The sequence below is a fragment of the Mauremys mutica genome, chromosome 2 (assembly GCF_020497125.1).
Source record: "Mauremys mutica isolate MM-2020 ecotype Southern chromosome 2, ASM2049712v1, whole genome shotgun sequence".
In the NCBI taxonomy this organism is placed as follows: domain Eukaryota; kingdom Metazoa; phylum Chordata; order Testudines; family Geoemydidae; genus Mauremys; species Mauremys mutica.
Genome location: NC_059073.1, coordinates 27,622,416 through 27,647,670, shown reverse-complemented (window position 1 = coordinate 27,647,670; position 25,255 = coordinate 27,622,416). Strand labels below are relative to the sequence as shown.

Sequence of the window (25,255 nt, the reverse complement as noted above, 5' to 3'; positions counted from 1 at the left end):
CTAGAGCCAGCCCTGGGCCAGGGGCTACAAGAGTCCACGCCCATGCTCAAGGCTCCACGGAGGAGCCACCAACGGATATCTGTGGGACCAGGGTGGAGTGGCGGCTGGCCCACCGGGGGTTCCTCCCCTTCCACACTTGGTCTCAGGACAGGTCACAGGGGCACACGAGGGCGAGGAAGTGAACCGTGTGGTGCACGAGCGGGTATAGTGGTTTCCTTGGCACGGTTTGGAAGCGCTCCGGCTGCAGGGCAGGCAGCGGCTGGGATTGTGGCAGGAGGGGGCCGGGCGGTCTCGCAGAACAGGGGCCTGATGAAAAGGGCCGGAGGGCCTGGGGGGTGAGGGGCAGGCGGGGGTGCCTGACCCTGACTTGGGAACACCCCGGGGCCCGAGTCTGGGCTCATCGGCAGGGGCAGGGGGCTGACGCTGTGTGAAGCCCCCGGAGCAGGCAGCGAACCGGGCCTGCCGCTCCCAGGCGCGGCGGCGGCGGGGCGGGCGGCGCGTGCAGCAGCCCCCGGGCTGGGGACGGGGCGGCGCCCGGCGCAGGGGCTGGCCCAGCGCTTGGGTGTTGCACACACGCTTCCTGCACCTGCTCCGGGCGCAGCCTCCCCACAACCTGCGGCCACGTCCGGGCCAGGCTCGCTCCGCGGCAGCATGTCGGCCAGGGGGGGCTCCATGCCGCCGCCCCCCAACCCCACCGCCTACTTCCCCGCGCCCAGGATCACGCTGCCCGTGGGCTTGGACATCCTGCGCACCTACTCGGGAGCCTTCATCTGCCTGGAGATCGTGAGTGACCCGGGCCGGGGGCTGCTCGGGGAGGGCAGTGCTGCTGCTGGGCACGGGCTCCCCGCTCGCCTCTTCTCCGCCCCCCCCCCTTTCCTTCGCTCCTGCCTTGAATCCCAGCCCCTCCTCCCAACAGAGCCTCAAATCCTGCCGCCGCCGCCGCCCAGCACTTGTTGCGCCGAGCCCGGGGCGCCTGGCCTTCGCTTGCTGTGACATTCCCAGAGCAGCCGGGCCGGCGTCCCGCACACACAACCGGCGGCTGGGAGGGGCGGGGGGTGCGCACACCTGCCCGTCCCCCGTGTGCGGGGGCCCAGGCTGCTGCGAACAGGCGGCACCGTAGCCCCCCCACGCTGCTAACCTGCCATTTTGTAGGTGGGAAAGGTGGTGGCAGCATCATGAGGTTCTGCTCCTGGAGCAGGAAGCCGGAGAGCAAGAGCAGACTCTGCATTCTCCTGCCAGGAGCTATTCCCCAGAGGAGGAGCCGGGAGAACTGGAGCATTGGACTTTATGCGGGGGGGGAAGGACAGTCAGTTGGGGGAATGAATGTGTGTAAGGGGGGGGGGGGGAGCTTCCCCATGCCTCCATTTTGCCTAATCCCTGTTTTCCCACCTCAAAGCTTCCCCAGGAAGGGGGATCCTGTCCATCATACAACACCAGAGGTGTTTGTTCTCCTGATCTCCACGCAGATCTGTGTTTTTCACAGCTGTGTCTTGGCTCCTGTTCCCTTTTAATTACGGGGCAGCAGCCACAGAACACTGTGTATGTATTTTACACTGCTTTATTTTAATCAAGACAGTCTTGATCCTCCACACGTTTAGATCAGATTCAGAAGTCCAAGGAAGTAAAAATATAGAGTGTATTTGTTTTTAGGCCCGCTCAAACTTTAGCCTGCATGCTTAGCCTTACTGGCATGCCCAGTCCCATTGGGACTACTCCTGACCTCAGCATTAGGACAAGGGTAAGAGTTTGCAGGATCAGCATCATGATTACTAACAGGTTAGAGGTGAAATACTGGCCTCACTGAAGTTAATGGCAAACTCCCATTGATTTCAATCAGTCCAGGATTTCACCCAGAATGTCTTTCTTCTTACAGTCACAGATTTGAATACTTACCTGGGCCCCAGTCTTTCAAATGGATCCCTATAGACATGCCTTCCCATCTACACGGTGCCCTGACTTTTTTCAAAATGGCCTCCACACTGATCCAAGGATCCAGTTGCAGGACTGGAGCCCAGATCAGCAATGACCAAAAATTAACAGCGTGATGGATTTGCCAGCTTACGTAACAGGTGCTGACGTTCTCAGGTTATTCTTGGTGTTTCTCTGATATTGGGCCTGCCCACGAGCACACTGGATGTTTAAATTAGTAACCACGCTACCAGTCTCTGTAGTGGGATGTTGCAGAAAAGATTGTGCTTGTTACTACCAATTAAATGTCTGTTCTCTGAATAATGTTCTGAGCCTCCAGTGCTATAAAAGTTGGAGAAAACCTGCTTCCTCACAACAACTAAAACCTGAAGAGAAGCCCTTGAAAATACCAGTAACTTGAAGGCTGATAATACTAATCCATGGGAATGCTGAATGCAGGCTGCCAATGCACTTTTACATCATCAGCCTCATTTTATCCACAGATGGTTGCATTTTATACCAAAGGAGCCCTACTTACTCCAAATGCAGGCAACTTCTGAAAATTGAGTCTGAGGTCCTAGATTCAGAAGAAACTGGGCAGGCATTATTTTGAAGTTGTAGTTCTTGCAGTCTGAAAATTTTATCTGCAACTTTATACTCTGAGAGGGTTGAATTGGAAATGGTAACTCAATATAAATTTTGAGCAGTGCGCAGTTAATAGATGAGTTCTATTTCAATCAAGTTAAGGCTTTCTGTATTACAGGAACACATTTCAGGAAGCAAGTATCACTCTTACAGAGATCTGTGTTTGATTGAAGTCATGAATTGAGAAGATCAGTGTGCTGCAACTTTGTAGGACTAAATTCTGCTCCTAATTATATAGATCTTATAGTTTTTTTGCTGCAGGATGGCTACCTTTACATCTGCTATTGTATGTCCAGGGAGGTTGTTAATTATTAGGAATGGCAATATACAAAAACCTGTAGGAGAACACTTCAACCTCCCTGGACACACAATAGCAGATTTAAAGGTAGCCATCCTGCAACAAAAAAACTTCAGGACCAGACTCCAAAGAGAAACTGCTGAGCTTCAGTTCATTTGCAAATTTGACACCATCAGCTCAGGATTAAACAAAGACTGTGAATGGCTAGCCAACTACAAAAGCAGTTTCTCCTCCCTTGGTGTTCACACCTCAGCTGCTAGAAGAGGGCCTCATCCTCCCTGATTGAACTAACCTCATTATCTCTAGACTGATTCTTGCCTGCATATTTATACCTGTCTCTGGAAATTCCCACCACATGCGTCTGAAGTGGGTATTCACCCACGAAAGCTTGTGCTCCAATACATCTGTTAGTCTATAAGGTGCCACAGGACTCTTTGTCGCTTCATTTATCTGACTTTCATGACACAGCAGACTAGCATAGTTCTGCTAGTTTTTTATATTTTACTTTTGTTTGTTGCTTTTTTACACTTTTGGGTATAAACAATAAGTCCTGTGTATACATTTATAATTATCTCATATCTGTATCTGCTGGGAGCTAACAAAACTATATATGGGTATAAGATTTAGTTTTCAATCTCATTTACATCCTTGGCATACCAGTTGCAACAGATATAGATTTATTTATTTCTATTTTAGGATAAATGCATTTTGATAATATTTTCACTTGTCCTGTATTTCCTTCAAAATCAGATTTCAGTGAAACTTTAGAAGCAATTAAGTGATTTAGGAACCTAAATCCCATTTTCAAAAATGATTTACAAGCTTATGTCCCATTGACTTTCAATTACTTTGCCTTTTGAATAGCTAAGTCACTTTTCAAGAGGGGATTTTTTGAATATTTTACCCCAGTGCCAAAAATTGCACCAGAAAGTTTATTTTTAAAAAAATAAATGAACAGTTAGTTCTTAGTCTGGAGGGGCTGGCCAAGATTCAGCGTTAAGCCATTATTCTCATCATGGTTTTGTTTTTTTCTACAGCTGTTTGGAGCACTCGTCTGGATTTTGATAGCTGCCACTAGGGTTCCACTGCCTCTGCTGCAGGGATGGGTGATGTTTGTGTCAGTGACTGCTTGTTTTTTGTCCATCCTCTTCCTGGGCGTGTTCCTTTTTAGTTATACACACAGAATTGCTGTGGACTGGAACCAAGTGGTAAGTTTTTTCCCTTGTGGGCATGATTTTATGAGAAAAAAAACAAACTGATCTTACTCTTCATAAGACTCTTAAGGTCTGATCCAAAGCCCATTGAAGTTACTGAAGAAATTCTAATTAATTTTGATGAGCTTTGGATCAGGTCTTTAAATGTTATGCTAGTGTTGGTGCCTGGCTTTCACATCATGAATGGCCAAAGCATGGCCTGCAGCACAAATATAGTTCAGAGTTCTTCAGAGACTCTTGTCTGCCCTGTTCTTTTAATTTGATGGTGCAGCCTGTGGAACTACAGGTCCCAGCATGCAGTGCTCAGTGTTCATTCAATCACATGGCAAGATTCTGCTAGTTATGATGAAGCCTTACATGCTGAAGCCTTACATGCTGAAACCAGTAGTCCTCCGAAGCTGTGCCTCCATATTAAAAAATAAAAAATAAAATAGACAGCAGTAATCTGATCCATTTTATGCAAGTTATATGCCTATCACAAACTATTGGAAAGTTACCAATTGTGTCCCTCAATGACTTATAGTTTGTGTTCTCTTGTGCTATTACCTAAAAAATGTGTTCTTGTGAGGTGAATGCTCAGAATGGGGAGTTTCTAACTGCCTAAAAGTGGTGAAATACAATTCTGTATCATTCTATTTTTTAGTATTGTGAGACTTTTTGAGTGAGCAATAACAGGCAGAGAAAATACACAAAGAATCAGACCTTCTAGCAATCTTTATGGTATTAAAATGCAGTTATGCCTAATTTGTCAACACCTTCATTAAATAACCTTTCTTCTGTGTGGCTCATTTTTATTACTGGCAATCATACTGCTTTTAGCCAGATTTGTATGTTTCAGTATAAACATCCATGGTTGTGCATCCCTTGATATCCAAGTAACTGTGTTGAGAGTCCCTAGAACTGTGCGAATCTTGAATCAAAGGTCATAGAACTTCATAAGTTTGGGGTTTGAAAGATTAAACTTGTGTAATGAGTCCATTAGCAGTGATAGTCTGGATTCTGTCCAAACAGACTTTAGCACCATAGCACCAGTGTTTCACTATACATACAAACAAAGTACAACTTCAACTCTTAAATGGAATTAAACCACAAATCAAGTTAAGCTTGTTAATGACTTTTTAATGCTTTATTCACAAAATAAAAGTCATGATCCAGGGATTGTGAGACAGATGTTGGGGAAACTGCAGGGAATTTCACAGAGGGTGGTTAGTGTTGTTCAGTGGCAGTCACATCAGTTAATATGCAGGAAAGCACATAAAGCATGTGCATTACTTTTAAGCAAGTGAACAGTGTCATTGGTTTCAGTGGAACCAATCACAGACTTAAAGTTCTGCACATAATTAAGTGCTGGACTGGAGCCATAGTGCTTTTTTTGCATGTTCAAAGTACTACACAAACGTTCATCCCATAACTCTCCTTATAAGTATGCATTATACATTATTCACTTTGTCCTATCAGATGCTTGTTGGGTATTTTTATATCTGTAGGATAAGGAATTTTGACACCTCTCTGTGATAAACTGAGTGCTGCTGCTGGAACTTCCCTTATATGAGAAAAATAGTAACAGGTGCACATCATCTGTGAAAGCCATGCCTATGATGTTTGCCTGTGATTTTTGTTAAAAATTCCCTGTGATTAACAAGTCAAAGAAATGGGATATGAACCTTTTATACCTAGTTCACTGGCTCAAAATCCAGTCCAGATCACTAATGGCCGAAAGATAATTACCATTTGGCCACAGTTCAGCATAGTACCTGCTGGACCTAGATTTTTTTCAGCAAGATACCATGACCTCTCCATTGCTGAAATCTATTGCAAATGGCAAATTCTGTGGAGGACTTTGAAAAAACAAGGGTTTTTTAATCTGGTTATATAAACTCATTTTTTAAAATTTTTAAATAAAAAGATAGTATACCATGTTGCTGTTTGATCTAACACTTACATTGGAAAGTGTTTAAAGAAAAAGATTTTTGTAGTATTCCTTATGCTGCAGAAACTAAAATTTGGCATGGAATTCAGAATGGCTAATTAAGGTTAGTGGTTTGAGAAGGCCAAAAATGGAAAAAGTCCAAGCATATTATTTTAATTATTATTGCTTGTCATGGAAAATTATAAGAAGAGTCCAGTATCTTTTATTTTAAAATAAAAATATTTTAAAACCCCAAAACTCCACTCTCCTGGATGCAAATGAGTTGCACTTTTAGGGTAAGATTCTACCAACCTTACTCCGAGCTTCCTTACTTCCTTCCTTACTTCCTGCTTAGCCATATTCAATCTAGTGTGATTACTCATGAGAGTAAGATACTAACTCAGCATCAGTAAGGAAGTTGCGTTGCTCCCAGTGATTCTCAAACTTTTGTTTGACCCCTTTCACACAGCAAGCTTCTGAGTGCGACCCCCCCCCTTATAAACTAAAAACACTTTTTAATATATTGAACACCATTATAAATGCTGGAGGCATAGCAGGGTTTGGGTGGAGTCTGACAGCTCTCAACCCCCCATGTAATAACCTCGTGACCCCCTGAGGGGTCCCGACCGCCAGTTTGAGATCCCCTGCTCTATACTGAACGAGATATGACAAAGACCATAGACTTTATTCTCTGCTGCCCTACATATTGTGTAGTCATTTACATCTGCACAAACTAGGTGTAAGCTACCATTCCATTCTGATCTGGTGGCATTTTACACACACTTCGCACAAGATTTAAGTGATTGTGCAAGGTGTAAGGCAGTGGAGAATTGGGCACCATGTTCTTTTATTTAAAAATCCTAACAGTAAACAGTTAGGTTTTGGATCACAGGCATCATGTCCTGGTTAGAACCTTACTGTTGATACGTATCATCACTGTACCTATTGCCAGGGAAGTTAGTGGTCGGCATGTGGATGGAGGAAACGGCAAGTTCTCTTTTTAAAATATCTCTTCTGTGTACAGCTAGGACTAAGATACTCACTGAACAGTATCGGGGTAGCCGTGTTAGTCTGTATCCGCAAAAACAAAAAGGAGTTTGGTGGCACCTTAAAATATTTTTTTGGGCATTATGGAATAGGGATTATAAATTCTAATTCTGTAGTATGAGACAATATATTCATGTAATGTTTAAGAAAAGTGTTGTAAATGGGTCCCAATAGTTCATGGATTAGGGTCAAAATCTTATGGGGCTCCAAGGACTTCTGTATAGATTATTTAGGTTAATCTTTCTATCTATCCAATGGGACTCAGTGCTCAGTCTAGACGATACCATCAGAGATGCTTAGTTTTGCAGTTCTCCAACTGTGGATTTGTGTCTCCAACGATAACATGCTTGTTAACAGCAAAAATGTTTTTTAATAAATAATATCTAGAGGTGAGAAATAACAGACCTCAACCCTGTTGTCCCTCTGCAAATTTGTGTACACAGAATCAATCCTTTACCGCTCTCTAAAAATGAAAAGTTTCAAAAAGTTCAATGAATGGAAGATTGTTGGGGGCGGAATAGATCCGACAAGGAGAAGAAGTCTGGCGATAAATGTGAGAGGGAGGGACAGGCAGTAGAAACAAAAGTGAAGCTGAGCATCATAATCCAGAAGCCTTGTGGTCTTTCTGAGTGTAGCCTTCATTGATTTGAGATCTACCATATCATTCTCTCACTAGAAGGGAAAATCTATAATGATAGTAGGCTGTAAAAGAGACCCAGTTTGGAAATATTTTAATGAAATTCCTCTACCTGTGGGTAAGATAGGCATGCGTGCAAAATGCAAACAGTGCAACAAAGAAATGCAAGGCCTCGTTGCCCAAATGAAACAACATCATGAGAAGTGTTCCTTCTCAGGAGGAAGCTGCGTTGAAGATGATGAAAGGAACATGTCTGAACATGCAGGATCTTCAGGTTGGTAAACTTTTTTTTATTTCATACTTCTTTCTTAAAGACTGCCTGTCTTCCTTCTGGACTATTCTTGAATTCTCATGTTTGAGCAAAAAATATAGTTAGTACTCTATGGTACTATCATTTTAGATGCAGTTGTGATAAAAAAGAAATAGCTGAAATAGGCAGAACTTCCTTTTACAATTTCACCTTTAAAGTAATACTGTGTGTCAGTGAATGCAATGAGTAATACTAAATGAGCAGTATGGCAATAATAATTACATAACTGCATTTGACTTATTTTGTTTAGGAGAATCCATCCTCAACCTACAGGATTCTGAAGACTATCCACCTTCAAGATCACCATCATAGTTTCAGAGTTATCTGCCAATAACTTGTTTCAGTCCCATCATGTATGTCACATAGCCACAGTATATCACCAGTAGCAAAAAAAAAATCTCCATCATCCAGAAACAACCATAGCTAAGTTTGTGATAAGAACCAGCAGATTACAAAAAGAGGTAATTGATGAAAAAATTGCCTGGTTTGCTTATGCAACAAACTCTCCTTTCCGTATGATTGAGAACCCATGCTTCATTAACATGGTTCAGTCATTAACACCAGGATACAGGCCACCCAACAGAGCAGATGTTGCAGGCAAATTGCTGGATAAAGTGTATGAAAGAGAAATTGAGCAGTGTGCAAAAGGTCTAGAGGGTAAAATTGTTAACCTGAGTCTTGATGGGTGGAGCAGTGTGCACAATGGTCCTGTTGTATGAGCTTGTGTGACAACCAGAAGAAGGAAATGTCTTCCTTACAGAAACAATTGATACATCAGGAAATGCACACACAGCAGAATACTTACAAGAAGTAGCAGTAAAAGCTAGAACAAACTGAAAAAAAATTTCAAATGTCTAATACGCAGCTTGGTCACAGACAATGCTGCAAATGCATCCAAGATGAGAAGAAATCATTTATAAGAGAGTGAAGAGAGTTCCCAAGCTAATAACATATGGTTGCAGTGCTCATTTGATGTACCTCCTAGCTAAAGACTTCAGTGTTCCAGAAATAAAGGCTAATGTTGAAATTGCAAAATACTTTTGTAACATCCACTTTGCAGCAGCTGCTCTGAAAAAAGTGGGAGGAACCAAGCTAACTCTCCCACAAGATGTGCGATGGAACTGTTTTGAGCACTATATCAAGAACTGGCCTAATCTGATGATAGTTTGTGAACAAAATTGTGAAAAAATGGCCCTGTCACAGCCAAAGTTCTCAACATTGGGCTTAAGAGAATTGTTGAACACATGCTGTGTACCCTGAAGTCTGTTTCTGTAGCCTTGAACAAAATGCAGGGAAATAGCTGTTTTATTGCTGACGCTGTTGAAATTTGGAAGGAACTGAATGAGATCTTATGCAATGACAGAGTTAAATTACAAGCATTAAAAAAAGGAGCAGGATAAGCACTATTTCCAGCTCATTTTCTTGCAAATATTCTCATAATCGGTACGAGGGTCAAACCTTAACTGCTGAAGAAGAGGAGTTGGCTATGACATGGACATCCAGCAATTATTCCTCCATAATGCCAACTATAATAAACTTCAGAGCTAAGGGTGAACCATTCAAGAAATATATGTTTGCTGATGATGTTTTAAAGAAAGTCACACCAGTGAACTGGTGGAAGTCACTTAAGCACTTGGATTCAGAGACTGTTGAAGTGATAATCTCACTTTTAACAGCAGTAGCTTCTTCTGCCGGCGTAGAAAGAATATTTTCTTCCTTTGGACTAATTCATTCCAAATCGTCTGGGACCTGAAAAAGCAGGAAAGCTTGTTTTTCTTTTCCAGATTATGAACAAACAGGAAAACAAAGGTGAAGATGACAGAGTTAGCTGCAGAAGCCAATATTTTAAGTTTCTCATGTTGACCTGGCTGACATAGTCAATTTAATTTTTTTTATATTTCATTTAACTATTTTAGTTAAAAACAATTTTAACACAAACAAACCTGATTTTAAAAAACTTGAATGTTTAAGTAAATTCAGATTTCATTTGCATGTTTTGTTAAAATATTATGTTTGCTGTTGAAGAAAAAAATCCAAAATACATAACGTTGTTGTTTTAGTTAAATAAAACAATTTAACTGTCTGGTGATGTTCTTTTCCTAATACAGCATGGCAGGAAAATCCTCCAAATATTAATGCTTAACCTGTTGAATTGGAGATAGTTCACCTCCCAGTGACTTCATAAATACTTGCTTCAATTACCTTTGGTAAATGACATAACCAAACAGTCATTCATTTTCTAATATAGCTGTAAAACTAATCTGAAATGTTTTCAAAATAAATCACTTAAAAATATATAGTGTGTACCTTCTAAAAATGAAACCTACATCTGTCTCTGAGTTTGAAGAATATGTATTAAGGTTATAACAACCAACAAGAATGCACTTTTATGTAGAAATCCATGATTAAATCGAGTCTTCCTGACTAGTGATTTAAATCATGATTTAAATCAAATCCACCCTGATTCTGTACACTGTGTGTTTTACAGAATAGAAATAGAAATATTTTAGAGAGGTTTTAAAAGCTTTATTGTATCCCTCAGCCTGGAAAGTCAGACTCTTAGGGCCTGGAGTTGAAATGTACAGGACTCAGTTTTAATTTCTCTCCCCTAACACTTAAAACACCTCTTTAAATGAATGTAAATAGCAAATGTTTGTATACACAAATGTGCACAATATAGTGTGTGTGAGAGATAAGTAATAGGATGTGTTTTGTGTTTTACTATAAATATGGTATGCACCATACTACTTTGAAATAGTGGTTCTAGTTATTTTTTTTTAGTAACAAAGTTGCTGGGTTATTATAGCCATTATTGCAAATGTGCCTTAAAACATGGCAACATAATTGCTGACCTAGATCATTTAAGAGGTCAAGCTATATTTATTTTAAAGATGTGGGTTTTGTTGTTTTGTTTTTATAGTATTGCAGAGTAACATAACTGAGTTGTTTCACTTTGTATACTTTTTTAGGATATAAAAATTAAAAAAGCTTCTTACTATGGTGTGTTTCATTGTAATATGACTATACTCTGATGCCATTAATTTTAGATGAATTACCTGAACGTTTTCTATGTGGCACCTCTAAGCTTGCTTTTGTTTGCACTGGAACTCAGAGATTAGTTAGGAAGAATGCACATATCGAGTCAGTTACAACATAGATTAAATCTGTCACTTTCTTTTCAGGATTTTCTTTTCCATGCGGCTACTTTTGTCTTTTATTTTGGAGCCTTTTTACTGCAAGCAGCAACAACATCTCTGCATAATTATCGACTTCCATCAAATGCCACTATGTTGCTAAGTGATCAAGAGTATAACATAAGCATAGCAGCCTCAGTAAGTATTTTGTAGATATACATCAAGAGATGGAAGTCTGTTTTAACCCTTTTTAGCTACCCAACTAATCTAATGGCTAACTAGAATGTTAACTTTTCGGGAAAGGGACTGTCTGTTTTTGTGTGTTACACAGCACAGAATAGTCACATATTGATGATTTAATTTTTTATTTCTCCCCCACCCCAGTAAGTTGTTACTGTGTGGTAGGTATTAGCTTCACTACAGAATAATGTTCTTTATAAGGGAACATTTAGAGTGAGTCATACTAGTCGGTGGAAGTAAAGGCTCAATTATTAATTGTGCTGCCTCTTCCATAGATGTGTGCCAGTGGGTTTAGCACAAGGGATTGGAAATACTGTTCTTAGTTTTTACACATTCTAACAGTGTCTTGTTTAGATCATGGGATCATAGACATTTATTTAAGCTTATTAAAAACCTCTATATGTGTCTATCATCAAAATTAAAATATACAATACAGAAATGAGAAAGGACTGCTCAACCCACCTAGACATAAATATCTACCAGCTGTTATGAAGATAAAACAAACAAATTGCTCCAGTGCATAGCCCATCCTCTCTGAAAGGCAAAAAAAATAAAAATATGGATGAGCTTTGCAGCTAGACAAATGCAGGCTGCAGTGGGTCTAGCTGTGAAGAATTAGTTTCAAAGTCCAGGAAGCTCACTGAGAATCCTCTACAAGCATCATCCTCCCAGTTATAACAAGGCTGCTCCAGCTGATCCTAGCTGTGGCAGTATGACATGGGAATAGAGATTAACCATGTCCCAAATCCGTCAGGTCTGTATAATAGGTCGGCATCCTGAATTCTACTCAGAAACTTATGAGGAGCCATTACAGCTCCTAGATGTCGGATGTAAAGTTCCACTTAGTATGCAGAATTCCTGCCTTTCTCATAGTTCTCCTGAGCTGCAGTGGGTTGGGGGGCTCTTGTGAAGCTCCCCATTGGACTCTTCCAGGCTGTAGGTGGGGAAGAAGCTCCAGTCTCTAGGCCCCTCGCAGTGCTGATGGGATATGGGGAAGAAAAGCCAAACAGAAGAGCACTGTCCCCTAGCTCCTTCACTGCTGTTCCCCAAGTGTCTTAATTAAACTTAGTGTGTATGAAAATAATTATCATCTTGTCACACATTCATTTTTGCTGCCATTAACCAAGAAAGTGTTAAATAAAGACTGCATAGAGAAAACAGAAAAATTAAAGCCCTGCTAAATATCTGCTGTCAAGACAATGACCTTCCAGGTGTTTATATTATTGATTAAAGCATGTGTGTAGGTTCTTTTTAAAAAAGTAATAATCCCAGCAGTTATTAGCATCTGTTTTCCAGACATTCATCATCTCACTCAAAGCATGTGTAGTATGGGTTATGGGTCGGATGTAATAATCTAAGTGACTCCAAGTACAGAGAGGAAGAGTCAGGCCTCCATCATTCTGACCTGGAACACATCAGAAAGTATTTCAATTTAATAAAAAAAAATCCCTTTCTAGTTTCCATCCTCCCTAGTTCTTCACAAATGAATTCATAGAGCCATCTAGTATAACTTGTAGGATGAACGCAAACATAGATTTCACCTTATGATCCCTGCAGCGAAACAACTTGTGATTAAGCTAGAGCACATCTTACAGAAAGACATCCAGTCCTTATTTAAAGACTGTAAGTGCTAGAAACTTTACAACATCCCTTGGTAACTTATTCCAGTGGCTGATTATCTTCAAGGACCAAAAAAAAAATAATTGTCATTTCCTTATTTCTACAAGTAAATAATAAATGTTGATGCCATATTGTTTTAGTGGGAGCTTTCTCCTCAGCTTATGTTTGCTGGAGGCAGATGCATTAACTTGGAGATGAATGAAATTAAATAAGAATACAAACAAAAGCCAAATGACTGTGTTCATCCTTGATAATGAGAAGAAACTTAATTACAAGGTATAAAAATAAGTATTTAAGAGGGTTGCACCAGGACCTAGGTAAAAGACCTACTTTAGTTACAAAGTAGCAAAGTGATGTCAGGATTTGATGCTTTTGACACAATGTTGTCAAAGCCATAGCACTAGGCTCTCGACCAGAGGGTCATGATAGGGTCACAGGGGGTCACAACCAATTTTCATTATGGCTTTTGAGCTAACGGGGTGGGAGTGGGGGAATTCTGAAGCTTCCTTGTAAAATGTGGTTATGGGAAAAGTTGAGGAGCACTGGAGTAATAGAAATATCATGTGTCATTCATCTCCTTTTCTTCTGCAGATTTTTGCCTTTGCAACGACTATCTGTTATGGTTGTAGCACAGCCCTTGCTTTAAGAAGATGGAAACTATAGCACTTGAAGAGGTTAATGGTTCAGCATTCTAGTTTAGTTTGTGTAATTGTGTATAAGATCAAATTAAATGACACTTGTCTTTCAAACTATAACAGAATTCCAAAAGGCTTTTATGTATAAACTCTATTTTAAAAATGTTAAAAATGCAGATAAGCTCATATTAGAATTACTTTAATTGAAATAATCTGATTTTTTTTTTACTTATTATATGCTAATTAGAAGCATTATTCTACTATCTATATAGTATTCTACAGTTTAGTGAGAAATAGATGCATCATTAGCAGACAACTGAATTTTGGTGCTAAACAATTAGGAGGGAGGAAGTGGAAGGTAAACAAATGTGTTATATGCACAGGCAGCTAAAAGCTACAAGTTGCAATGCCTATGGTTAATTATTATTAAAAGCCCCACTCCTGCAATAAGCTCCAAATAGGCAGAATCCTTGGGTCTCTGCACAGATTCAAGCATCTGCCACACATTGCTCCTAGCAGGATGAGGACCTAGCTTGACTTTTGTGAGATTGCCTTAATATTTTTTAAAGCAAAACTTAAAGAAAAACTATTTTAGTTTCCTTCCAGTACAATCTTGTGAAATACTTTACAGCCATTTCTGGCAGTGATGATTTGATCTTTTCTATAATTGTGTTGTATTCCTTAGTAAATACAAATTGTTTAGTACTATTGGTCTGTAGTTTCCTATATTCACAGATTTAGTTCTGTCCATTCTATTTATATTGCAAAATGTAAACAGTGCATTTGTGTTGTGTATATCTGTGGTATGTTTTGGTTTAAAACAAAGTATTTGCACTGTTTCACCTTGCTGTAAGTACAGTTTTTACTTCATGTGGTACATTTGTTGTTTACTGTATGAGCCAATATTGTTTGAATGGAGTATTACAGAATGTTGAATTCTCTCTGATCTGAATTTTTGCATTGGTTTATTTGTTGCATCCTAAAGCCCCAATCTTGCAAAGGAATCTTTACATGGGCAGATCCTTATGCCACTGCAGAGTCTTGCTGAAGTCAGTGGGACACCATTGGACTATAAGGATCCACCCAGGGAGATTCTTTTGCAGGAATGTTGAAGTCTGATCAAGTTTGCTTTGAATATCCCAGTTATGTAATGAAATAAATGAGGTATAAATGTACCAAACTTAACTTAACAAACATGTGTTACACCGTATCACTTCCCTCCCCCATTATCACTATTTAGCAGATATTTTAAAAAAAAATGTAATAACTTTTAGTTCTTGCAAAAGTGCCAAATTGTTAGCCTCAGAGACTGAAGACCCCTTGTCATCAAAAGAAAAGCAACAATGTAAGCTTCCTTACAATACCCTCCTTGCTTTTGTTCTGTAGAGACCACTTGCAAGTGGACAGGGTAGTACACTTTCTTGCCTACTCAGGCCTGGTCTATACCTAGAACTTAGATTCATCTAGCTACATCACTCAGGGCTGTAAATTCACTCCCTCTGGAGTATAGTTAGGTCGACCTAACCCCCACTGTAGATGCAGCTAAGTCAAAAGAAGAATTCTTCTGACAAACTAGGTGCCACCTCTTGGAAAGGTGGATTACCTACGTTGATGGAAAACCCTCTTCCATCGATGTAGGAAGCGTCTATATCATAGGTGAACTGTGGGCCAAATCCAGATCACCAGATGCTTTTGAACAGATTGAAAAATATTTGTATTTACTTATTATCATTATTTTATTTTCTCTGGAATCTGGACCTTGACTATACCTTGACCAAGTAATTTGGACCTTGATAAAAAACAATTGACTACCTCTGGTCTACACTATAGCTTCAGCGCTGTAGCAGTGCCATTGTAATGCAGACATGGCCTCAGTCTCAGCATGCCAACAATGGTGCTGGTGCTGAAGATGCATGAGGATCTCTGCTGGGAACCTAACTCATTTGACATGTGCAACTGAATCACTGTCAGTAGTGACAACTTTCAGTCAGTACTGGCCTGGGCCAATTTTATATCAATGACCTGGAAATGAATGGCACCTTCTCAATGCCCTGAGCCATTTAACTCTCCAGAACTATTGTAAAAAGTTGATTTGGTACATTTCATTTTCTGAAAAATGTCTATCTTTCTCCCTCTTTGCACTGGCTGAATCTTCAACTCTTTACTCTCATCTAATGTGTATTGTGATTTTAAATTTTGTCTCATGCAATATGGCACAAAACAAAACACTGGATTTCATATTGAATAAAATAACTTTACACTGGAGTGTACAGATGAAAGGGATTTCTCCCCAAGATATAACAGTGACTTACACTCAGCTGCATTAAATGCTTTAATCCAGTGTATTTGATACTGTGGTTACTGATAGATTTTCATCAGTTGGATATTAGTACAAAGAGTAGAAATCTCAGATATGTGATTAAATTGATGCTAGCTTTAGTAAAAGAATAAGCATTCTTGAGAGAGTACTTGCACAAAAATCACAACACTTGTAACCGTATAATGTGGAACAGAGAATAAAATGGTGAAACAGTAAGACTTGGACTGTATGAAAGGTGACACTGACTCTAGGGGGAGAGGACAGTGCAGATATACATGGTGATGGTGGGAAAGAACCACACTTGACAGATGCTAGTCAGGTCCCTTAGTGCACCAGTGAAAGGTTTTCACACCACCGCAATGTGTGGGATATTAGAACCTGTTTAGTGTAGTGAGAAATGGCTAATCTCTTCCCTTCTGCTCTAAGAGTCAAAGACAGGCAAAGGACCGAGTTGGAGAGGAAAGTTAACCTCTTGAAACAAGAGTGGTTTGCTTAGCTAATAATAGAGGCATATTTCCTGCCCGCCACCTGGAATTGCAGAGGTGGTTCTGAAACAGGGCTCAGCATGATGTGGGAGTCTGTATCCAAACATTTTGGGGCAGGGGCAAGTAGAATGCAGTCCTTCTGATGTTCATTACACATGATGATTATAGACTGTGAGTGAGTGTCAATATAAAATAAGACAAAGACATTTTATATTTAAAGAATGCATGCGTGCACACACACACACACACACACACAATCCCTAGAGCTCAGGGCTATAAGCAGGCCTCTTCAGAGAATGGAGCAGTAGAGAAAAAACAGAAGGAAAGATAAGGAGTTCAGTTTTGGACACATGAGTTTAAGCTGAAGTGAAATATTCAGGAAGATATGTCTGACACCAGAAACAGTGTTTGCTAATAAGAAGTGAAGTTACAAATCTGTATCAGAGGGGTAGCCGTGTTAGTCTGGATCTGTAAAAAGCGACTAACAGACGTACTGGAGCATAAGCTTTCATGGGTGAATACTCACTTCGTCAGAACATCTGATGAAGTGGGTTTTCACCCACAAGAGTTTATGCTGCAATACATCTGTTAATCTACAAGGTGCCACAGGACTCTGTCACTTTTCACAATTCTGTATTATCTTTGATACCATAACTATCTTCTGTGTCTAGAACGCTGGCTGTGGGGTATCTTGGATACCACTGCTTAGTAGCTCGTGGTAAATATTTACTTTTTAAGGGTGACCTTTCTCAGAAGAGTATAGTAAGAAACAGTACTTTATTGCTAAAAGAAGAAAAAGAGACTACATTCTAGAAAGTTAAGACTTTGTTAAAGCCTATTCATCAGATGAAGCAGCCAAAATCACTTCCTGCTCAACCTATTTTGTTTAAAATAATTTAAAATATGCAAATAAGTGTACAACTTGCAATGTAAAGTAGCATGTCTTTTCCTAAATCACTTTTATAGCATCCACACATGTGCTAAGTCCTTCATAGAAAACCCTTGAGATCAGTCCCTGCTCCAAAGAGCCTATAGCGCAAATGATGGACATGCTAGACAAATGAAGATGTGCAATAATATATACTAGAAAGGGGTGAGGAAGGACATGAGTCACAGATATCTTATTAAATAGTTATTCAGTTTAGACTTCTATATATTGGTCTTGATGGTTCCAGTGGGAATTCTTTATTGTAAAAACATTAATTTCTAAGTAATGCTGCAAAAGTATTTTTTTAATCTAGAACCTGAAAATTTCTTCTCTTGGTCATTTACTAAGAAAATGAGTTTATTAATATACAAGGCTGTTTAAAGTTTATCAATAAAAATATGGCCATTTTCTCTCATTCTTACAAATACAGATTTTAACAAATCTGTTATGCCTTCCAAGATGAGATGTGTTTGTTACAGCAGGAAACAAAATTACACCTCAGATTATGGCCATTTTCTGGTTCTTGCATCTGACATCATGCTCAAACCTCCACTAGCATTAAGGAAGCATTAAGTACTGGGCAGAGGGATAGCTCAGTGGCTTGAGCATTGGCCTGTTAAACCCAGAGTTGTGAGCTCAATCCTTGAGGGGGCTACTTAGGGATCTGGGGCAAAAATCAGTACTTGGTCCTGCTAGTGAAGGCAGGGGGTTGGACTCAATGACCTTGCAAGGTCCATTCCAGCTCTAGGAGATATCTCCAATTAAATTAAAAAGGAAAATTCTTCAACATTTGGAGGTTGTCTCCTCTATTAGTATTTTATATAGAACCATACATGTGCACTGCTGTTTTACACACAAGCACTTGCTATCCTGGAAGATGCCTCAAATGACATGTCCAATAATCCTGAGACATTGCTTAAAGCATTTGACTCTTCTGAACTTTCCTGGAGACTTGGGAAATACAAATTCCTTGCATGTGTGAGTTGAGATCTCAGGACCATGATCTGGTTACATGTTCTTAATTAGTTTATATAAAAGTGAAGAGATTTGATCATATACTGGAATAGACCCTCTTGCAAAGGTTGGTGGGCAGATGAGCACTGAACAGTATAAATATGCAGGAAAGAATCAGTCTGGAGATAATGAGGTTAGTTCAATCAGGGAGGGTGAGGTCCTCTGCTAGCAGTTGAGGTGTGAACACCAAGGGAGGAGAAACTGCTTTTGTAGTTGGCTAGCCATTCACAGTCTTTGTTTAATCCTGAGCTGATGGTGTCAAATTTGCAAATGAACTGAAGCTAAGCAGTTTCTCTTTGGAGTCCAGTCCTGAAGTTTTTTTGCTGTAGGATGGCTACCTTTAAATCTGCTATTGTGTGGCCAGGAAGGTTGAAGTGTTCTCCTACAGGTTTTTGTATATTGCCATTCCTGATATCTGACTTGTGTCCCTTGATCCTTTTATGTAGTGACTGTCCAGTTTGGCCAGTGTACATAGCAGAGGGGCATTGCTGGGACATTATGGCATATATAACATTGGTGGACGTGCAGGTGAATGAACCGGTGATGATGTAGCTGATCTGGTTAGGTCCTGTGATGGTGTTGCTGGTGTAGATATGTGGGCAGATTGGCATTGGGGTTTGTTGCATGGATTGGTTCCTGAGTTAGAGTTGTTATGGTGTGGTGTGTGGTTGCTGGTGAGAATATGCTTAAGGTTGGCGGGTTGTCTGTGGGTGAGGACTGGCCTGCCTCCCAGCTGCTAGCAGAGGACCTCACCCTCCCTGATTGAACTAACCTCGTTATCTCCAGACTGATTCTTGCCTGGAAAAATTGGAAAGAGTCCAGCAGAGGGCAACAAAAATGATTAGGGGGCTGGAGCACATGACTTATGAGGAGCGGCCGAGGGAACTGGGATTGTTTTGTCTGCAGAAGAGAAGAATGAGGGGGGAATTGATAGCTGCTTTCAACTACCTGAAAGGGGGTTCCAAAGAGGATGGATCTAGACTGTTCTCCGTGGTACCTAATGGCAGAACAAGGAGTAATGGTCTCAAGTTGCAGTGGGGGAGGTTTAGGTTGAATATTAGAAAAAACTTTTTCACTAGGAGGGTGGTGAAGCACTGGAATGGGTTACCTAGGGAGGTGGTGGAATCTCCTTCCTTAGAGGTTTTTAAGGTCAGGCTTGACAAAGCCCTGGCTGGGATGATTTAGTTGGGAATTGGTCCTGCTTTGAGCAGGGGGTTGGACTAGGTGACCTCCTGAGGTTCCTTCCAACCCTGATATTCTATGATTCTATGATATTTATACCTGCCTCTGGAAATTTCCATTACATGCTTCTGACGAAGTGGGTATTCACTCACGAAAGCTTATGCTCCAATACATCTGTTAGTCTTAAAGGTGCCACAGGACTCTCTGTTGCTTTTTATAGATCCAGACTAACACGGCTACCCCTCTGATACTGAACAGTAGTGGATGCACTGAAACTCTGGTTTCCTAAACTCCAATTCTGTTGAGTCCAGATGTTCAGAAATGGTCAAAGGGTATGGTAGTGTGACTTTTCTGGTGATTTTCCTCTTCTTTGGGGCTGTCACCAATCCCTACAGGTCCATCCAAATCCTTCTGACTTCTTTCCCGCTTGTGTAAGTTAAGTATAACTCCACTGAAGAAAGTGATGTTCTGTCATGGTAAAACTGCTGTAACTGGCAGAAGAATATGAGCCAGTCCTCCTAAAAAGCTATGTCCTTCATAATGACTGCACCGCAACATTTAAAGGAAACCGAAACAAAAATCAGTGCTGGGGAATCTCACTGCCATCATCTCCCTTTTGCTTCAGAAAGCACATGGAAACTCATGCATACATTCCACTTCCTCCAATTATGACATTTGCATTACCATGCCTTTTAAGTGTTTAAGTCTGAGCCTAAATAACAGTAACATGTTCCTGAGCTTGGTCTCATCTCTACTGGCTTTTCCAGCTGGTTTGAAAAAAAGGCTTAAATAGTCTTCAAACTCACTTTTAACCCCATTTGGTTAATCTATGGTTGATCTATACACCATGTTGGAGTTTTGAGTATCATCCTACTACTATTCATTCCCTTTAATGCTGACTGGTCATTTGTCCCTTTCAGCATGATTTGAAAACTTGGTTGCGGTGAGCCCTCTGGATTTGGTTAGTTAGTGACGAGCCAAGAATGTTTAATAGTTTGAGAGAAAAGGTGAGTGAGATAATATCATTTATTACACCAACTTCTGTTAGTGAGAGCTTGTGTCTCTCACCAACAGAAGTTGGTTCAATAAAAGATATGACCTCATCCACCTTATCTCTCTAATATCCTGGGACTGACATGGCTACAACTACAGTGCCTACATCATTGGTCGGCAACATTTCAGAAGTGGTGTGCCGAATCTTCATTTATTCACCCTAGTTTAAGGTTTCGCGTGCCAGTCATACATTTTAATGTTTTTAGAAGTTCTCTTTCAATAAGTCTATAATATACGATATAACTAAACTACTGTTGTATATCAAGTAAATACGGTTTTTAAAATGTTTAAGAAGCTTAATTTAAAATTAAATTAAAATGCAGAGTCCCCAGACCAGTGGCCAGGACCCGGTCAGTGTGAGTGCCACTGAAAATCAGCTCGCGTGCCGCCTTCGGCACCTGTGCCATAAGTTGCCTACCCCTGGCCTACATATAATAGCTTGAGGGGCAAGCTGGGAGGAGTGAGTGCTGTTGGCTGTTTTTCTTTTATCTTACAAAGAGACCCCAGAATTTCAAAGTGACTTCACATAAATGTTGATTAAAAGCGCAGATGTTTTTACAATGTCTTTTGTGTCACTCACAGTGTGTCACATCTTTACCTAGTAAAACTGAGAATAAAGATAATGGTAACAAAACAAAAAATGCAGCAACATGGTTGCTATGCTCCAGAACACTGTTTACTTTTTCTGTTAACAGTGGTCCAGGCAGCCATTATCACCACAGCTTGTTCGGAGCACCTCTGATTTTCACAGAGCTAAGTCAACAGACACTTTACCAACTGGCTTTCACTTTGAAGTATTGTTCTATCCTGCTGCTACTCTTTCTGTATATTTAAATATGGCATCATAATCCTATAATGACAGACCTCATTGCTGTCCCTTTATATCCTTTTACTACAGGAGGGATTAACACCATTCCTCTAAAAAGTATCTTCAAATTATAACACTCAGCTTTCTGACCCAAGCAAGTCAGAAAAGGAAAGCGTCTTGAGGGGGAGGGGGAGAGATGGTGAATTTAGGGCAAAAAACACCAATGGAAACTATTTTACTTTTCAAAAATGTTGTGAAATCTACATGATTCTTTTCCCCCAATGGGCTACGTCTCTCTTCCTTTATTTATCTAGGGTACTTTTGACCCTCTCACTACTATAATACCAAGCAACTCAGTCTTCACAGCCCCCTTGTGAAGTAGGGCAGTGTTGTTATTTCCATTGTACGGAAGAGTAACTGAGGCACAGAGAGACAGCAACTCGCCCAAAGTCACACAGGAAGTCTGGTGGTGGAGCAAGGACTTGAACAGGTGTTCTCTGGCCAAAGTTAGTTAGTGCTCTAGCCACTGCATTATCCTTCCACTTAGCATGGCTCAGCTTTCCCCCTTAAGCTCTAGCAATGCTGCTTTTCCTCAGCCATAGCAGGATTGCTGCTGACAATAAATCCAGCCAGGCTATGAGGTGGAGCACCTGTTTATGAAGGATTATGAATCAGAGGGAGACTCAAGTTGCAAAATTGAGATTCACACATCAAACGATCCAGTTTAAGGATGTTCAGATCCCGGGGTTGGCTCAGTCCATTATAAACATAGGGGCCAGATCCAGATTTGGGTCCAAAACCCAAAGATTCTACCAAAGTTCAAAAGAGTCATTGATTCTGGCCATCTCATCTACCTCCCGCTTTCAAACAGGTTTGATGAACCACAAGCAATCTCTGTAAGAATCTCACTGTCTGCGCTGGTTCTTTGTGACTCAGTCTCAGTGCAGCGAGTGCCCTGCCAGGGCACAGCCCCTTTCAGTTCAGTTTAACAGAAACCTGATGCAGTCTCAGACAAGAACCTTGTCAAACTCCCTTTTCAAGGAACTAAAGCTGTTGGCTCAGGTTAGCAGTAGGCACACTTTAATTCCTTCCTCGCTGCAGAGTAATTGCAACTGCGGATCCTGTCTGATCCGGTCACAATTCATTAATATTCTCAGCAAACTATGGCCTGCAGTGAAATGCATGTGGGCGAATCCATGTCAATGGGTCTCCCTCAGGAACACAGGGGTCCTTCTGCCCGCATCTTATTGCAGGATCACGCCCTATATGTTATGATTTTCCTACTGGCCATTTGTTTTTAACAGAGCTGATATTTTTTGATTGCTTGTTTGACCAGTTTGATTTGGGAGTGCTTTGTTCCAGCTGGGCCTGACTGTTATAAAAAGGCAGTCAGCTGCGAACCAGCTGAGCAGCGAACAGCAGAGAGGCAAACAGAAGGAGTTTGCCTGCGATCCCTCTGAGCAGAGGTACGCTAAGTGCTGCAGTAGGGGGACTGCGCTGGTGAGTATCTGAGTGTCTGTTGGGGGGGCAGTTTGATTGTGTGCTTGATTGTTTGATTGCTTGTTTGACCAGTTTGATTTGGGAGTGCTTTGTTCCAGCTGGGCCTGACTGTTATAAAAAGGCAGTCAGCTGCGAACCAGCTGAGCAGCGAACAGCAGAGAGGCAAACAGAAGGAGTTCACCTGGAGAGAGCTCTTAGAAGGAAGAGTCCATGGATGCTGAGCAATCCGCCGTTGTGACCTGCACAGGATGCGCCATGTTCATCTTCCTTCCACAGGATAGGAGCGACTTTGTCTGTACAAAGTGCAAGCTGATCTCCATCTTGGAAGAGAAGATTCAAGGTCTGGAGAAACGAATAACAACCCTGCATTCCATAAAAGAAAATGAGGATTTCCTGGATAGACGTCAGGATCAGCTGCAGCGGGCACAATGTTCTGAAGATTCAGAGCAGGCTACGCAGCGGGGACAGAAGGCCAGTGAGGATAAGTGGCGGCATGTGACTTCCAGAAGGGGAAAGAGTACCAGAAACATCCACGTACCAGAAACACAGACACAGGTGAGCAACCGTTTTCATGTTCTCTCTGCAGGTACTAGTGCAGAGAGTGGAGTGGATGATACACCTGAGGGAACAGAGCAGAAGGAGACTCCACTGATTGGAAGGCATGAGATGCACCGTCCTAGGGATGGGGGTTCCACGACCACCACTCCCAAGAGGAGGAGGAGGGTGGTGGTGGTCGGGGACTCTCTCCTCAGGGGGACTGAGTCATCTATCTGCCGCCCTGACCGGGAAAACCGAGAGGTATGCTGCTTGCCAGGGGCTAGGATTCACGATGTGATGGAGAGACTGCCGAGACTTATCAAGCCGTTGGATCGCTACCCCTTCCTGCTTCTCCACGTGGGCACCAATGATACTGCCAAGAATGACCTTGAGCGTATCACTGCAGACTACGTGGCTCTGGGAAGAAGGATAAAGGAGTTTGAGGCGCAAGTGGTGTTCTCGTCTATCCTCCCTGTGGCAGGAAAAGGCCAGGGTAGAGACCGTCGAATCATGGAAATCAACGAATGGCTACGCAGATGGTGTCAGAGAGAAGGGTTTGGATTCTTTGACAATGGGATGGTCTTCCAAGAAGGATTGCTAGGCAGAGACGGGCTCCACCTCACGAAGAGAGGGAAGAGCATCTTTGCAAGCAGGCTGGCTAACCTAGTGAGGAGGGCTTTAAACTAGGTTCACCGGGGGAAGGAGACCAGAGCCCCGAGGTAAGTGGGGAAGTGGGATACCGGGAGGAAGCACAAGCAGGAGACTGCAAGAGGGGAGGACTCCTGTCTCAGACCGAGAAAGCGGGACAATCAGCGAGTTATCTTAAGTGCCTATACACAAATGCAAGAAGCCTGGGGAACAAGCAGGGAGAACTAGAAGTCCTGGCACAGTCAGGGAATTATGATGTAATTGGAATAACAGAGACTTGGTGGGATAACTCACATGATTGGAGTACTGTCATGGATGGATATAAACTGTTCAGGAAGGACAGGCAGGGCAGAAAAGGTGGGGGAGTTGCGTTGTACGTAAGAGAGCAGTATGACTGCTCAGAGCTCCAGTATGAAACTGCAGAAAAACCTGAGTGTCTCTGGATTAAATTTAGAAGTATGAACAACAAGGGTAATGTCGTGGTGGGAGTCTGCTACAGACCACCAGACCAGGGGGATGAGGTGGACGAGGCTTTCTTCCAGCAACTAACAGAAGTTGCTAGATCACAGGCCCTGGTTCTCATGGGTGACTTTAATCACCCCGATATCTGCTGCGAGAGCAATACAGCAGTGCACAGACAATCTAGGAAGTTTCTGGAAAGTGTAGGGGACAATTTCCTGGTGCAAGTGCTGGAGGAACCAACTAGGGGAAAAGCTCTTCTTGACCTGCTGCTCACAAACAGGGAAGAAATAGTAGAGGAAGCAATAGTGGATGGGAACCTGGGAGGCAGTGACCATGAGATGGTCGAGTTCAGGATCCTGACACAAGGGAAAAGGGAAAGCAGTAGAACAGAGACCCTGGACTTCAGAAAAGCAGACTTCGACTCCCTCAGGGAACTGATGGGCAAGGTCCCCTGGGAGAATAACATGACGGGGAAAGGAGTCGAGGAAAGCTGGCTGTATTTCAAAGAAACCTTATTGAGGTTGCAGGAACAAACCATCCCGATGTGTAGGAAGAAAAGTAAATATGGCAGGCGACCAGCTTGGCTTAACAGTGAAATCCTTGCTCGTCTTAAACACAAAAGAACAGCTTACAAGAAGTGGAAGATTGGACAAATAACCAGGGAGGAGTATAAAAGTATTGTTCAGGCATGCAGGTGTGAAATCAGGAAGGCCAAATCACA

At 41.6% G+C, this 25,255-nt stretch overlaps 2 protein-coding genes across 2 annotated transcripts in view; one reads left to right on the top strand and one right to left on the bottom strand.

Annotated features, from left to right (window-relative positions):
- Window positions 1-1,201, bottom strand: part of TNFRSF11B (TNF receptor superfamily member 11b) — a 142,594-nt gene extending 141,393 nt beyond the window's left edge. Inside the window, exon 1 of the mRNA XM_045003951.1 lies at window positions 1,139-1,201. The gene's annotated coding sequence lies outside the window, so the exon portion shown is untranslated. The remainder of the gene's footprint in view (window positions 1-1,138) is intronic.
- Window positions 546-14,846, top strand: MAL2 (mal, T cell differentiation protein 2). The gene is made up of 4 exons (XM_045003956.1): window positions 546-783; window positions 3,889-4,059; window positions 11,151-11,300; window positions 13,554-14,846. The coding sequence occupies exons 1-4, from the start codon at window positions 652-654 to the stop codon at window positions 13,623-13,625; spliced, it is 525 nt and encodes a 174-aa protein (XP_044859891.1). The 5' UTR covers window positions 546-651; the 3' UTR covers window positions 13,626-14,846.
- The last annotated feature ends 10,409 nt before the right edge of the window (window positions 14,847-25,255 follow it).

Coding starts and splice junctions, on each gene's coding strand:
- MAL2 (XM_045003956.1), top strand. CDS start 652: ATGTCGGCCAGGGGGGGCTCCATGCCGCCGCCCCCCAACCCCACCGCC. Junction 4,060..11,150: donor CTGTGGACTGGAACCAAGTG/GTAAGTTTTTTC, acceptor CTTTCTTTTCAG/GATTTTCTTTTCCATGCGGC. Junction 11,301..13,553: donor ACATAAGCATAGCAGCCTCA/GTAAGTATTTTG, acceptor TTTCTTCTGCAG/ATTTTTGCCTTTGCAACGAC.